The sequence below is a fragment of the Chelmon rostratus genome, chromosome 6, assembly GCF_017976325.1.
Source record: "Chelmon rostratus isolate fCheRos1 chromosome 6, fCheRos1.pri, whole genome shotgun sequence".
Taxonomy (NCBI): Eukaryota; Metazoa; Chordata; class Actinopteri; order Chaetodontiformes; family Chaetodontidae; genus Chelmon; species Chelmon rostratus.
In genome coordinates this window covers 29,074,146-29,090,644 of record NC_055663.1, presented here as the reverse complement: position 1 = coordinate 29,090,644, position 16,499 = coordinate 29,074,146, and the positions used below count along the sequence as shown (strand labels likewise).

At 42.6% G+C, this 16,499-nt stretch overlaps 1 protein-coding gene across 4 annotated transcripts in view; it reads right to left on the bottom strand.

Annotated features, from left to right (window-relative positions):
• Positions 1–16,499, bottom strand: part of pot1 (protection of telomeres 1 homolog) — a 59,738-nt gene that overhangs the window by 28,360 nt on the left and 14,879 nt on the right. For 3 of the 4 annotated variants that reach the window (XM_041938971.1, XM_041938972.1, XM_041938970.1), the window contains exons 4-9: positions 15,127–15,215; positions 11,679–11,786; positions 10,264–10,338; positions 7,474–7,600; positions 4,169–4,299; positions 3,714–4,007 (exon numbers count right to left, since the gene is read on the bottom strand). In XM_041938971.1, coding sequence (XP_041794905.1) covers positions 3,714–4,007; positions 4,169–4,299; positions 7,474–7,600; positions 10,264–10,338; positions 11,679–11,786; positions 15,127–15,215 — 824 coding nt within the window. The remainder of the gene's footprint in view (positions 1–3,713; positions 4,008–4,168; positions 4,300–7,473; positions 7,601–10,263; positions 10,339–11,678; positions 11,787–15,126; positions 15,216–16,499) is intronic. The other variant, XM_041938973.1, reaches the window with a different exon arrangement.

The window sequence follows — 16,499 nt, the reverse complement described above, 5'->3', positions numbered from 1 at the left end:
CAGAAGTGTATTATCAGAGTGGTAGCCCTTTGCATTACTCACCGCCCTTTAAGTAGCTCTTAGTTTCAAAAAGGTTGGTGACCCCTGGTCTACATGGTATGGAAAAGTCTTTATACTGCCTCACAGTCCATATCATCATAACTGCCAGCCCTGTTTCTCCATGAATTTCTCTCACCTCCATCATGGGAGTAAAAGCAGAAAGAGACAGAGACTCAAAACCCGGACAAATACAACCAGAAATGTCTGACTGGACTGGATTGAGTCCACTAGAGGGAAGACAGAAAGTAATTCATTAAAAAACAAGAAGAAAGAAAAGTCCAGTTTAAATACTGCAACCAAGAATCAGTTTCATTGTTTTGTTCATTATTGTTTAGTCTCTCAGTTCTGACAAAAATAGAAAAATAATTGAAAAAAATCACAAGTTTGCAGATTCACACGGTTCAGTGGAAAACCTGAAGATATTCAGCTTACAGCAGCATGAAACAGAGAAAAGCAGAGAATCCTCACACTGGAAGCTACATCTAACTACCAAAACAGCTGTCCATTAGTTTCTGTCATCTGACTTATCCTTTAATATATCAATGTTTTTTTTTCTTCAAGCTCTAAGATTTAAAATCTACGCTACGATGTGACAAACTCTGACGATGATGATGGTGATGATGAGCTCAGGCGCTTGAGGAAAGGCCTCCAAATCTATTCCTCCTCGAACAACCTTTTATAGTTTGGAAGGCGTCCTCTCCTGGTCGCAGGAGTCGCTGTGTGACAGCAGGCTCAAAGCAGGAAACAGTGAGAGCAGAACGGCAGCAGACCAGCAGGCACTGCCAAATCCTGCTCGAATTTATCTCCTCTATCAGCCTCGCTGGCAGGAAACCAGCCCCCACTTACAGCCTCATTCCTGCTCTGAAAACTGAGGCGGCAGGTAAAACAGCTCAGGAGCCGCAAAACATACATGACCCCTCCTCCCACTGAGGCCAACTGACTTCACTACAACACAGATGAAGACTGAAGGCAAACAGCTCCACTGTTCCAAAGGGAAACATACGATATGAACCACTTAAGCAGGTGAGAAGTTTAAAAGGAAGCGTAGACGGAGGAACAAGGAGGAAACAAGACAGCAAAGCAGCTACGCAACAAGGCGACAAGTCACATCAACATCAACAGCTAGAAAAAAAACAGGCGAGTGCAGGTAATGAAAACAAGACGGTACGATAAGCTGACAGTAAACAGCCCCCCGGGGAAGCTTCCTGGTGAGTGTGAAGCTGCACCCTGAACTCACACTGAGTGATTCTGCACTGTTTATTAGCAGGAAACATGAGACTGAAGCTTAACTTCACCCTCACATCTACTGGCTGTTATTAGTCTGAATATGTTCAAATTAGATCCTGGAGTCAAGAAACATTAAAAAAAAAACAACAACATGTCCTGTCACTGTTTGTTTATTCAGGTTTGGGATTATATGGAACACAGGACAGGACAGATTGAACCAGTTGGCTGGTTTTAGTGCCCATCAGCCACGAGGACGTCCCACATGACGATGAATTTTCAGACGCCCCCTGGTATATCTCGACCACTCTTCATAACCAGAATGGATCCACAAAGGCGTAGCACCCACATCAGGGGATCCAGTGCCATTAGAAGACTGATCGAAAGAGCAGGTTCTGATGAATTAAATGGCCCAAATCTGGGTGTTCTAGTGTGATTGCCTCCAAATCCCCCCCGGAGGGAGGACTACAAGTTGACATGATTGCTTCTGCTAAAGTCTGAAGACTTGCTTTTGATTGATGATCAATGAATCCATCACCTGCTCAGCTTAATTAGACAGACACTGTGCCCTCACTGTGATGAACGTCACCTGTTCATTTTAAAGGATAACTTGTGTTTTTTACAACCTGGACCTTATTTGTAGCATTAAATACGACCATTTACTCCCCCAGACAACTTTGGTGGCATTTGGAGTCGTTTTGAAGAAATTAGCCCCAGAGGAGCGGCGCGTATATCCGTATAATGCGAGTACTCGGGGCATCCATGCGCAGCCTCTATATAACGCATAATCTGCAGAAACTCGTTCATATTCCAATATTTTGTTCTGATATGCTGGTGCTATTCCCCTCTGAGCCCGTGGTGGCATGTTATCAACATCCGGCATCTCTAGACAACTACCTCTGACGTGGATGATGTCATTACCGAACGCCACGCGCTGCGAGCAGCCAGCCACAACACAGCTGACTCTGCTGCGGTCGGCTAGTAGGCTACAACAACAAACGGCTGCGCGTCCACGAGTAGACGGTAACTGGTGGTGTTCTTGTGGACAATATTCATCGATGACAACAGAGGAGGAATGGCTCTGTTGCTCAGAGTGGGAGATACGCGTTTGTTGTTGTTTGGCTGTTCCTCTCTCTGCCTCCGCGTCCTCCTTTCAACAAGCTCCTCGTCCGTGTACTCCGGCTCAAAACGGTGAGGACGTCCATCGTAAACAAATTCATTGTCCACCACCTCATAGTCGGAAAAATATTCATCCATTTTGTGAAAAATAACAGTCACAAACTACAGCTAAACTAGCCGACCGCCGCAGAGTCAGCCGTGTTGTGGCTGGCTGCTCGCAACACGCGGCATTTGGTAATGACATCATCCACGTCAGAGGTAGTTGCCTAGAGACGCCGGATGTTGATAACATGCCACCACGGGCTCAGAGGGGAATAGCACCAGCATATCAGAACAAAATATTGGAATATGAACGAGTTTCTGCAGATTATGCGTTATATAGAGGCTGCGCATGGATGCCCCGAGTACTCGCATTATACGGATATACGCGCCGCTCCTCTGGGGCTAATTTCTTCAAAACGACTCCAAATGCCACCAAAGTTGTCTGGGGGAGTAAATGGTCGTATTTAATGCTACAAATAAGGTCCAGGTTGTAAAAAACGAAAGTTATCCTTTAATAAGATTCATCCCATATTTCATTAAAAATAATCATTGATTTCCTTCATCTTTAGTGGAAGCGCTCTTTGTTTCAGGTGAGGCAGAGCACCTCCAGTATGAAACCTGTTCACTGCAGGAAAAGGTTTGCTGGTTAAAAAGTCTTTGGATCTATGTGCAATATTTCTCGTTCTCCTGAAGAATAAATTCGGTGCTTCTAAAGCTGCGGTCCCAATTTCAATTTAGCCACACAGTCGAGGTCCAAACTCCAGGTAACTTAACTTGTTAGACTCTGAGTGATGTCAAACACAGTGGATTGAATCTGCTGCTCTGTTAACGAGCTGCTTCAGTCTGTGTGACGCTGTTAAACCCACCAACATGAAAAATAAAACCATTCTCTAACGGACTGAATTCATCAACCTGCAGAAGTGATGCAGATTTTACAGCTGCTTCAGGCTCATCAATTCCTATTCCAAACTATTCCACAAAGGGACGTGTGGCTGCAGGTTTTTGTTCCAACCGACGAGGAGCACACCAGGCTGGACCCATTTGATCAGCTGATCTCAGTCTTCAGCTGATAACTAAGTGATCCCTTGGTGTTGACTGGCTGGCCTGGTGTGCTCCTCCTGCAGCCACTTCCCCCTTTGTGGAATAGTTTGGACATTCCTGGACCACCTCTTGTGAAAAAGGTTGAGTGTTGCTGCTTTTGTGTCTTCTATTCTTCCAGTATAGAACACAGTTAATTCATAAATATGAACAAAACCTGGTTTCATTGGTAATTCAACGTCATGTCGTACCCTCAGCAGCATGCAGGTGGTGTCGATGGGAGCTTTGGCCAGCAGCTGGCAGGTCAGGTCAAAGTAAGCTTTGGGCTGGACGGCAGACAGAGGGATTGTGGGGACCTGAGGGAGGAGGGCCTGGCTGGTGGCCCAGGATCGCAGCTCCTCCACGGTCCGACGGTCCTCCTGGTCGAAGTGGAAGGAGCGGCTGGAGGTCCTCGGCTCCACGGGTCCACCCACCGCCCCGTCAAACGTCACCACAGAGAAACCGAAGGTGTTGACCAGCATGATGGAGTTGTTGTAGAACTGAGTCTGGATAGAGAAAACCTTTAACGTTATCTGATCTGAGATGAAGAACAATACGGGTGCTTTTATTTCATAACTGCCAACTGTGAAAATGGCTAACATATGTTTTTGATTTTGTAGCACAAGACACGGCCGCTAAAAGAATCGGCCTATAATCCAGACCGGACCTTGACTCTGTGCATGCGGATGATGTCTCCAATTTGAAAGATTTTGGGGTGGTCTTCCAGCTTCTCGCAGAAGATGGTGCAGCTGATCTTCTGGTTGGACTGATCGGTGATCTTCAGGCTGGAGCAGAAGTCTGTGGAAAGAAAACTCGCCGTGGTCACATCTCTGAGTCCAGCTGCGCCTCATAACTTAATAACAAAATAACTAAAATGATGAAGAACAGGTCTGAGTTCATCAGTTAGTGATGCATGATGATTAAAAAAAGACATTCACAGCTCAAAGTCTTTCCTCTGACTCTCGTTCTGCTGTCATATAACAAACACAGTGAAGTGCTCGATGCTCCCACTCTCTCATCCTCTGTGAACAACACTGACCATCCATACCATAATATTCAAAGCCCAAAACAACCCTCACAGTCCACACAACAGCAACATATACACCCTAACAACATAGCCAAGTACACACACACTGCAAATACACACAACACAATCAAATACACACAACACAACACAAACATGCTCCAAATACAACACAAACAAATGTAGCGTGTGTGTGTATTTGCAGTGTGTTTGTATTTGCAGTGTGTTGTGAGTATTTGCAGTGTATTTGTGTGTATTTGCAGTGTGTTGTGAGTATTTGCAGTGTATTTGTGTGTATTTGCAGTGTGTTGTGAGTATTTGCAGTGTATTTGTGTGTATTTGCAGTGTGTTGTGAGTATTTGCAGTGTGTTGTGAGTATTTGCAGTGTGTTTGTGAGTATTTGTAGTGTGTTGTATTTGCAGTGTGTTTGTGTGGTTGTGAGTATTTGCAGTGTGTTGTGAGTATTTGCAGTGTGTTTGTGTGTCTGCAGTGTGTTTGTGTATTTGCAGTGTATTTGCAGTGTGTTTGTGTGGTTGTGAGTATTTGTAGTGTGTTGAGTATTTGCAGTGTGTTGTGAGTATTTGCAGTGTGTTTGTGTGTCTGCAGTGTGTTTGTGTATTTGCAGTGTATTTGTAGTGTGTTTGTGTATTTGCAGTGTGTCTGTGTGTGTTTGTGTATTTGCAGTGTGTTTGTAGTGTGTTTTTGTATTTGTAGTGTATTTACAGTATGTTTGTGTACTTGTAGTGTGTTGTGAGTATTTGCAGTGTGTCTGTGTGTGTTTGTGTATTTGCAGTGTGTTTGTGTGTCTGCAGTGTTTGTGTGGTTGTGAGTATTTGCAGTGTGTGTGTATGTTTGCAGTGTGTGTGTATGTCTGCAGTGTGTTTGTGTGTCTGCAGTGTGTCTGCAGTGTGTCTGCAGTGTGTCTGTGTGTTGTTAGTATTTGTTAAACTCGTGCTGTTTTCTCCATGTGTCTGTCTTTTGTCTATTTGAAGGTGATGTCACAGTCTCGGTGCGTCAGGCTCGCTCGGCCCTCAGAGAGATCAGGATCCAGAATGACAGCAGGACCTCTGTGGAGGATCTCACACACTGAGGCAGCTTGTCTGGGCTTTCAGATGTGTGTCGGCTGAGACTTCAGGGCCAAAATAAGAACCTCTTCTTCGTTCAGTCGGAGAAAGCGAAGCTGAACGGGACGCAGAGCTCTGTGCAGCTGGTCATAAGGCCACTTCCTGTGTTTAATGTGTGTGTCGCTCCAGAGTCTGATCAGATGGATTCTTCTCATATCTTTGTTTCCTTTAAAAGACGCTGTAAGTTTCCACAGAGATCATTATGTCCATCGCTCTTCTTTGGTAATTGGCGTTTCTGCACTGTATGACATCAGCTGCAGCGTGTTAACGTGGAAATGAAGTAAACAACTAAGCGTTGTTCCAGAAGTGCAGCGGGTTTGATTAATGCAGCTTCCTGTGTGACGCTGATGAGGACTGAAGCTTTTAAAGCCCGAGCAGCCTGTCCAAACCCCGACGTTCATTATGAGACGATCAACACGTAAACTGAAAATATACTCTGCCATCCCACTGCTCTCCACACCTTTCTGAGCGTGTTACAGGAACAATCAGAGACGTTTGCATCTAAAAAAAGAAAAACCTCTGCTTTCACTCAGCACTGATCCTGCTTTTATCACTTCATGAAACATTTTTGCTTCTTTTCTGTCTGTCAGCTCGTTTCCGTCTCAGAGGAGGTGAAGTGGTTTATGTTCCCAGTTCTGTTTACCGTAAACCATCAATCTTTCTTACATTTTAAAACACGTCTCTAAACTGTCTCAGACTCAGCTGCTGAGCATCTTAACGTCTCTGTCCAGGCTGCTGAAAAGGCTGAAACTCCCTGCTTCTGATACTGATCAGCTTCAGGTTAGAACATTAGAGACAGACGAAGACGTAAACCTGAGGAAAAAACTGAAAGAATGTGAACAGTTTTTTACGGAGCCCCTAAAGTGTCATGAAGAAAAAAAAAAACACTATATTGTGCGCACGAGATACTAAAACGTGCGCTCGATTTAATGCACTCGTTTATTTATTCAGACACTTAGCAACAACAATAGACAGCCAGGCTCCGTTTACGACTGAATATTTACTGTATTTTCCGCACTATAAGGCACCTAAAAGCCTTTAATTTCTCAAAAACCCACAGTGCGCCTTATAATCCGATGCGCCTTTTATATGGATCAATATTGGTTAATTATGGCTAATGTAGTCAGGGGGCGTGGCCGAAGTGCGCCGTCACCTGCATCTTTACGCAGGATAAGCTGTCATCTGTGAGAGCGCGCGGTGTTTGTTCCAAAACGAACAAACTAAAATAAAATACATTTTAAATAAATGCTCATTAATTATTTTCAGGAGCCGCATCAGACTTTTTAGAAAACGATGACTAAATGTCACCATATTCAAGTGTCCTTGAGTGTTCTGAAAGGCGCTTCCAAATAAAATGTATTATTATTATTATTATTATTATTATATTCATTTATCAAAAATGAAAGTTCATATAGTGTATATATTTTTCTCATATTTCTTAGACTTTATTCTTGATATCTCAGCATTTAAGTGCACAGACGTGGAGACGTGTCGGCATGCTAGCTGCTCCAGGGATGAAGTGTCGGTTTCCACCAAACTGAAACTGCTGGACTCATGACTTATTAGCTGCACTTTGTGTTTGGTGCTAATCACCAAATGTTAGCATGCTAATATGCTAAACACGATGGTGAACATGGTAAACATTGCATCTGCTGAAATCTGCATGTTAGCATTGTCAGTGTGAGCATGCTAGCATGCTGACGTTAGCATTTAGTTCAAAGCAGTCATGTTTTTACTGTTGCTCAGGCTTCTCTTCCAGGCTGTCGGACAACCTAAACTGTTCTACCATTTTCTGTCCATGGTTTTGTCTCGATCGCGACTGACCTGTGCCACGGCTCCTGAACGGCTGCTTGAAGAAGACCACCACTCCGTACACGCTGACCACAGATCCAGCCTTCAGGTCGTCCAGTCGGACGTATGTGTATTTTGGGGCCTTGGTCGCCCTGGACACCTGAGCAGAAGCATGGTGAGTTAAAAAGAGACATCAGCAGCCCAGGTTAGCACACTATGCTACGTGCCAATGACAACACACTAAAGACAGCACATTAAATTACATTACATTAAATTACAAGTCATCTTCCATGTTCATGTTTAAAAACTGTAAAACATCGGCAGACTGGCAAACTGCTGCACTTTGACGCCATCCCTGAACATGTGCCATGATACTGAGGAGAGGAGGCAGAATAAGGTTGTGACTTCATCATCTACCCATTCACAGCAGCTAATGTGTGAAACTGTAAAGAAATTCACAGCTGTCACTACGTTCACTCGGGTGTGGTCCCTTGTCCATTCCTGTGAATAATATCACCTCATTTATCATTTATCAACACTTTGTCACAGCAGGAGTCCGACTGCCTTCTCTCCTGCTCTGCTCATTTGCTGCCGTCAGCTAACGATGAAGCTACTGTTGACACCGACGCATCACTTCCTGCGTGAGTTTCATAATAAACGTGTTGTGAAACCAACACATGTGGATAATCCTGCAGACATTACACAGAGCAAACACTCGTCCCTCCAAGACTCAAAAATGAGTTTTTCTTGGTTTTCCACTTGGATGTTTGTGTGTCACTGCAGAACGATGTTCACATTAAATCTCAGTTTAACATGTGGAGCGACAGCATGGTGAATGCAGTATGGAAGTCAGTTGTGTTTCAGTTTGCTTGTAGTCAAAGAGAAGGAAAAGCAGCTACATTTTAGCTGAAAATAACTGAATAAAGACTTAAGTTACATCCATCATCAGAGCGTTATAGCTGTGTTATCAGCTGTCAAATGTGTGTGCTAACATGCTAACAGAGCATGAGCAGTGAGGTCATCATCACTTGAATGTATCATGAGTGCAGGCTGTGATGAAGGCAAACTGAGATTTTGTAATCTTTGTATGTAATTAAACCGCTAAACATTTCTGCTAAATGTTCAGAGCTTCGGAAACATCCGATCAGAGCCACCTTCCTGCATCTCTTTCAGTGTTTCCTCAGTCACATGTGACTTTCAGAGGAGGATAATAAAGATCTGAAAAATGAGCATATGTTCAGAAAAGGGAACTCCAGACAGGGGCAGTCTGTCCAACATCTATTTTTACCTGCACTGGTTCCACAGTACAAAGCAAAAGTCTTTGATCAGTGGCTTTGAAAAATATTTAATCTCTCTTTTTTATTCTGTGTGTGTTCTTCTGTCCTTTGTATGTGTTCATTTACTGAAATGTTTATCACAGCTCCACCTCACTGTTACTCCATCATGGGCTTCACATTTGATTTCCTGTGGTTGTTAAGAAGTTTGCATCTATATTTTATTCTCTTGTTGTGTCTTCACCGGTGGCAGATTATCTCTGCAGTGTCTTTACTCCTAAATTCATACTCGTCTCTCTGCAGGTTGACAGTCAGATGAGCTTTAATCAAAGTCTGACGTTATTTTTGCAATTTTGCTTTACAGTCACTGAGGAGCAGGACTGTCTCTGAACAACATTCAGTATTCAATGAGTCATTCGTCACTGTGTGGAGGCTAGTTAGCCTAGCTTCCTCATGTCAGCATGGATTCCCACTTCATGTTTTCAGTCATGTTATTTCTACCCCTGCTGAGTCCCTGGCAGCGCTCACACACATCCTGCACCACAGAAAGGTCTGGCAGCAAGCTGGCATTAGACGTTCATGGTTCCCACTGTGGTGATGGCAAATAACCGGACCATCAACATTCACAGCAACAGGAAGTCCTACTTTAACCATAATATGAATCATTACAAGGAGCAACATGCAGCAGGGAGAGCTCAAATCACAGATGGTACAAAACCAAGGTTAACCACATCAGCCCCCCCCCCCCAGCTGGCTGACTGCCTGTGTGCCGCTGGCACTGAAGGAAAAAAATCAATGTCGCTACAAAAAACATCAAACAAACAAAAAGAAAAACATATTGTTTACGTCCTGACAGACAAATTAATAAAACTCTCTATTTTCAATTAAAACGTGACTCAGTGAGTCCAAACACTGAGGAAATACTGAAAAATTGATGCTAGCATAAATTAAAAGAATTTTATTTACTTTTATGTGTCAGTGAAACTGGCAATATAAAGAACATTTTTAAAATTTCAGATCTAAGGGTTTTTTAATGAATTTATTTCAAGGACTGTGTGAGTACATTAGGGAATAATTCAGGTATTTTGAAGCTTTTAAAAAATAATATTGTCTGGTGGTGATTGGAGTTATATGATAAAAATCATATATTGGATCATAAATAGTCAGAATGGGTTATTACACAAATGATCTGATGACAAAATTCATCATGTTATGACAAAGAGTCATAACGTTACTTTAAAATTCATCATGTTTTGAGTCGCAGAGTAGCCGGAGTCAAAGTTTTCTCCAATAATTTCTTCATGTTTGACGGACTAATTAATCATCAAGAATGAGATGGAGAAGTCAATGAAAGCTGTGAGGTTCAAACACTCTTATGAAACAGTAACAGTCTTCATCACCACTTCATCACCAGAGGTCTGATGAGACCCTGATCCAGCCGTGGTGACTGGGGGGCAGCCAGCAGCTGACATGAAGCTTCCTGACAGACACAAGACCTCCACAACACACTGCAGCAGCCTCTTCAGCTACCCGGGCTTCTGACTCTGACCTCAGCGGAGAGCGCCGAGCTCCTCTTCATGGCTGGTGGGGATCGGGGGTCGGGAGGAGGCGGCGGGCGGGACACCTGAAGGACGAAGACAGAGGCGAGACATTAGAGCCACCGCAGCAGACAGGAAGGGCGAGGAAGGGAGGGGGTGGAATAATATGTAGAAAGTAACACTGTCTGAGTGAACTTTACCTCAAAATATAATAGAATTTAATGACAGAGTACATTTTATTTAAATATGTTCAGCCAATCAGCTCACAGCTCTCTGTCCTTCGACTAATGGCATGAATGTTTAGATCTAAACTGAGCTCAATGACTTTAATATAGTTTTTGAATATTGGGAGTGTGTGTATTTGAAGTTGTGAGCAGTCTAAAATATATATATATATATATATTTAATGGAAATCAAGCTAACAGCATGTGTCAGGTGTAAATCTGAGGAGCCTTGTTGTGTTGTTCATGCAGTGATGGATGAGCCTGCAGGTAAAACAGGAGCAGGATGTAAAATTCATCAGCAGGTAAACACAGACACGTCTCCAGGTGGTCGTGTTGTTGTTACGTCTGTCTGACGGAGATGTCGAGTGAGACACGGCCAGAGATGAGTCATGTTTCATTTACAGCTCACACAGAAGAAATCCTGCTCTGACACAACGTTTCCGCCTGCAGACTGAATTCAGATGCACACCTTTAGACGTCTATCCTTGTGAGTACAGAATGCATTCCCCAGCCCCTTACCCTCGCTTTAACCATCACGACTAAAGGCCTGACCCAAACCCTGAGTCAAACCTAACCCTTTAAGCCAGGCATCTCAAACCGGTTCCATAAAGGGCCGCGTGGCTGCAAGTTTTCATTCCAACCAAGGAGGAGCACACCAGGCTGGAATCAATTAATCAGCTGATCTCAGTCTTCAGCTGATAACTAAGTGAATCCTTGACGTTGATTGGTTGGCCTGGTGTGCTCCTCCTTGGTTGGAATGAAAACCTGCAGTCACGCGGCCCGTTATGGAACCGGTTTGAGATGCCTGCTTTAAGCCAAGTCTGATCCCTCAAGGTGATCTGATCCCTTTAGGCATGAAATGGTTTTTAATTTTGCAGCTGATGGACTAAAACATGCAAAACAATCAGAATTGGGGCATTGACGTATTGTTACATGCCTGATTTAATGCTGTTTCAACGTGTACTGTGTGCACAGACTCTTTGGCTTGCACTTAAAATGAACTGAAGTTAAAGTTGGCTGTAGAGAGTTTGATTGACAGCTTTCACAGCAGCTGAAATGCACTTCAGGCAAACACACCAGAGTTTGTTCTAACCAGACCAAAGAGGCTACATGTGAAGACCCCCCACAGTGCAAATGAACCATGAAAGACAGACTGAGAGAGGGCTTATTTATACACTACTTAGATTTATAAAATTCCTCACATAAACGCAGGCGTCATCTCCTGACAGCAGCAGGTTAAAGGGGTGCAACTTGTCCTTATGAACTGTGGGAGATTTGCCCACAGTGAAGCCAGAGGCCACCACCACATCCTGCAGGAAACACGAGATAAACAACACCGAGCAGAGAAATCAGGGATTAAAACTGAGAGAGCAGAGAGAGATAAATATACATCCTTCTTCCCAGAGGGAGGACAGATTGAAGCAGCAGATGTAGCATCCTGGGAGACATTAAGTAAGACGTCACAACATGCCGCCGATGATAAGCTGGTGTGAAAAGTGGAGATTGTCTTTTGTCTGGCATGTCAGCTGCCCCCGAGACGGCTTTAAAGCCTGACAAAGGGACAGCAGATAGTCTGAATAATCACGTTACAGAGACACATAGCCTGACAAGAAGTCTGTGATCTACAGCCGAGCGCAGCGGCTCAGCCCGCGATGTTTTCCTGACTTCAGCGAGCTTTACGGCGCTCTGAGTTCCATCAACACCCCGTTGTAGCGAGACCAAAAACACAGCGAGATGCTGCCGACGGAGGATTATCCCTGATGTGTTCGCTGTCCCCGCCCAGGTCAAAAAACAGACTCACTGCTCTGCAAACAACATCACAGCTGCTGCTGTGTGCAGATGTGTACAGATGTGACAGCATCAGAGGAACTGTGTACAATTCAAGGGGGCCGCAGGAGGCGAGCTGTCACACCAGAGGCCTGACACAGGAAGAGTTAACAGAGCTCAGCATAATCTATTCTTTGAAGGAAATATTAAAGCTGTCATCCTTAAGATTTCAGTCCTGTTCCCAGAATTCTGGAGGCTGAATTCACTTCATGAGCAGCTTCTCTGTCAGAAACAACAGAGGAGCTACTGGTGACAAATACAAGGCACTTCCTGTGACTGCTTCACAATAAGAGCCACCTTGTGTTTCACTACTTCGACGTGTTGTGTTTCACTACTTTTTTGAAGAGGAAGCTGCAGCAGTAGAAATGCATTCGTAGTAAGTCTGTGTAGCTCTGTGCAGGTGAGTGAACAGTAAATTCACATGCATGAATTATCTCCTGTGAATCCTGTTAGTGTTTGAAAGGAACCTGAATGGAGCACAGGAGGCTCCACCAGTGACAATGACAGCTGTTACTGAGAGAGTAATTCAGTATCCAACATTCAGTGAATGTAAATACACAGATTTGCTATTGCAGAAAAAACACTGACCAAAAAAATAACAACATGATTTCTTAAAAACTGAAATCACTGTATGTGTGCTGCTATTGTAATTCTGCGTTTTATTGCTCTGTGTAATTTCTATCTTTTTGTATTCTATTCTTTATTTGACACTTGGTAATGATTAGCTACGTTGTTAAATTATTTAGCTTCAAATTAAATAATTTACATAATCAGGATAAACAGACACTAGAGATTCTTCTTTTGTATTTTTTCAAAGCACAGAATATTCAGTTACTTCAAATAAACAGAGGTAACGTAGCTCAGCGCACGTTCCTTCAAACACACAATATGGAAATTAATTCACGTCATCCCTCAGATTGTCATACTCATCAATAGATCACGTCTCAATCTGCTCATTACCTCGTTCAAATCACAGATTTTATGATCCAGAAAAAAACATTTTCCACAGACACACCTTCCAAACATCCAACCCTCATTTTAAATGACAATAATACAATACATTCTCATCAGCATCAAATGAATATTCATTAAAAAAGGCTTTCAAACGGTTCTTCACTCACCCCTCCCACGATGAAAGGCCTCAGCCTCAAGGGAGTAACTTCTGCCTGACAAGGACACTTTATCGACTCGCATTGATTATCTAATCCAATAAATCCGTCAAATACAAGAAGTCATATATTATTCCACGCAGAGTGATGGTTTGGGGGAAAGCAGAGCCAGTGAACTGTCTGGGCCACGTGTGTTAGTGCTACAACAAGCTGAACAGGAAAAATAAGACTTCATTAAGTCAAACACACCCGAGAAAAACAACAACACAAACACAAACTCTCTTTCACACTCAAGGTGAAAAGTTCTGAAGATTTCAGACAATTTAGAGGAAAATAACAAGAACGATGTTTGTTTGGTACTTTTTTGTCTCACATGAAGAATCAGACTTCATTCTTCAGATGGACAGAAAACGTTTTGCAATAATCGTTATATGTCATCATGATTTCTGTTTTCTTGTTGCTTATTAGCATTATATATGGCCTGACTAGTTTTTAATACAGTAAGTGTGAAGAGGACGGAGTAACTGCTTAAACTGTACTTTCTTTCCCTCCTGGGAAACATTTCTAAAGTGGAAAGATAAAGAAACAGGCAGCATTTTCTAAAACAACCATTCTTACTTATTCAGCAGGACACACTGGCAAAAGCTAAATTAGGAAATAAATGATTAGTTTTTGTTGGCTCTGTATTTATTATTATTATTTCTGGAAATTTCCTCAACACCTTTCCGAACGTTTACTTACTCACTGATGCTTTTGATGGATGGATGGATGGATAGATGGATAGATGGATAGATGGATAGATAGATAGATAGATAGATAGATAGATAGATAGATAGATAGATAGATAGATAGATAGATAGATAGATAGATAGATACTTTTTTCATCTCCAAAGAGAAATTTGAAATATGACACATAAGTAGTGTCACATTTCAATGTCATTAGCTTAACAGTGAAAAAACAGCAAAGAAACAACAAAACAATCAATGAATGAGGATCAGAGTGCGAGAGTGACAGGATTCTGTTGTATCAACAGCTATTTAAAATGTGAGCTGATTAAAAAACAGGGAGTTCATCTCTAATATAAGCCTGTTTCAAATAAGGAAAAAATATTTGAGAATTTATAAAAGCATCACAATTACAAACAAACACTCAAAAAATGTATTTTTTTTATCAAAGAAACAAATGAATTACTGACTATTCTGGCCTCTTTGCAAAGAATCATGGGAAATCCAAATAAGTGGGAGTTGTTTGGGAAGGTGAAGAGTGTGTGAGATCTTTACCAGGGGAAAAAAAAAACACCAGGGTTTGTTCACACTCAGGTGACACAAAGGAGATGAACTAACAAACTGTAAATTACATTCACAAGCATGACACCATCGGCCTGTGCATGAACATCATCACCATCTCCAGCCTCCATCCACACTTTATCACAACAGCATGTCGGCACACACCAAATATAGATTCAAATGATACACGTGATTCATGTATGGGGACTGAAAAAAGTTAGTGTTTGCACTTCGAGGACAGTTAGAAACCCTGAGCAATGCACATAATGTGCTGGACTTCTTTATCATACTGTGAATATATTTCTATGCTTTTACTGATGTAAATAACGCATCACACCTGTTCTAAGGTAAAAAACACCCCCATAACTGCTGTACCTTCATACATGTTTCTGTCCAAATCATATTGTTGAGAAAAGAGTGGACCTACCCCTTGATTGACAGCCTGATTGAAGTCCTTGGCCAGTGATCCCAACAGGACGATGTTAATGGACGACATGTTTGGTTGGGAATCTTCTTCTGCAAAAGTCAACATTCAGAGCCGCTGACATGATGACGTCTGTCATGTATGACAGATACAGTACATATTCGCAATCATGAATTTGTAAACATTTAGGCCACAGACAGGAAACTCAGGATCGAGTGGACGTCTGAAACCCTATGAACTGATGCATGATTCATATCAGGACCTAAAAACTAGGTTGAACTTAGTCCTACAGTGGTTCAGCTCGCTAGGACAGGAACTACTTTGTGCCCCGATACAACTATAGATTCAAGTGGACCAACATGACGTGTGGAGTTCCCCAAGGCTCAATCCTTGGGTCACTACACGCAAATATTCACGCTATCCTTAACCATTTTTGATCCCTGTACAGAAATTCATTCTTCGCATTTAACCCATCCTAAGTACTAGGAGCAGTGGGCAGATACTGAGTGGCAGCTAGAGACCAGCTCCAGTTCTCAGTCAGTGCCTTGTCAAAGGGAACTGACTGGAAACTTAAACAAACATAAATGATTTTGAAGGCAGGGAAAACTCGAGCCTCCGCAGGAAACCCACGCAAACAGAGAAAGAACACGCAAACTCAGGTCAGGAACCAAACTCAGGACCTTCTTGCTGTGGGGTGACAGTGCTAACCACTGGGTTGCCTTTGCATGTTAAGCACAGGCAGCCCTGTGCTGCCGATAGTTTACATGCTTCCATTTGACCAAATGATAGAAAAACAACAAAATAATTGTTTTGATGATACCAAAAGTTAACTTTTTCTGTCATCAAGTGACTACAGTCCTATAAAACTGTCGTCAAGTGCAGGAAACCTTTTTTGGTATTAAAGAAATCCAGTAATTAACATCCCTTCCAAAAAGAAAGCTTGAATTTTAAGGTGGCTCTGTGGACATTTATACATTTCTGTTCCTAAGTTTTGCCAATTCTGCACACTTTCTGGGATGTAACCTTGGTGATGAGAAGTGTCAAACCTGGTGAATCAGAGCCCCTTATCCTGCATTAGGCCTGTCACTTCCAGTTAATGAGAAGTAACATGTTATTTGTTTGTAAATGCATGAGGTTCTGTTTGTTAGCAACGCTGCCAAGGCCTCACTTGAGTGACAGATCATTAGAGCAGGGGGGCAGATACATCTGTGGGTTACAAGGCATCTCTGCTGCTGAACCCAACATGCTTTCACACATGGTGTCGTGCTTATATGTTCAGCACGGCTCACTCGTGTTCTCTGCTCTGCGATAACAGAGAAGAATAACAGTGTACTTCACTGATAGGACATCAACAGATAACGGTGGATTTTATGAAT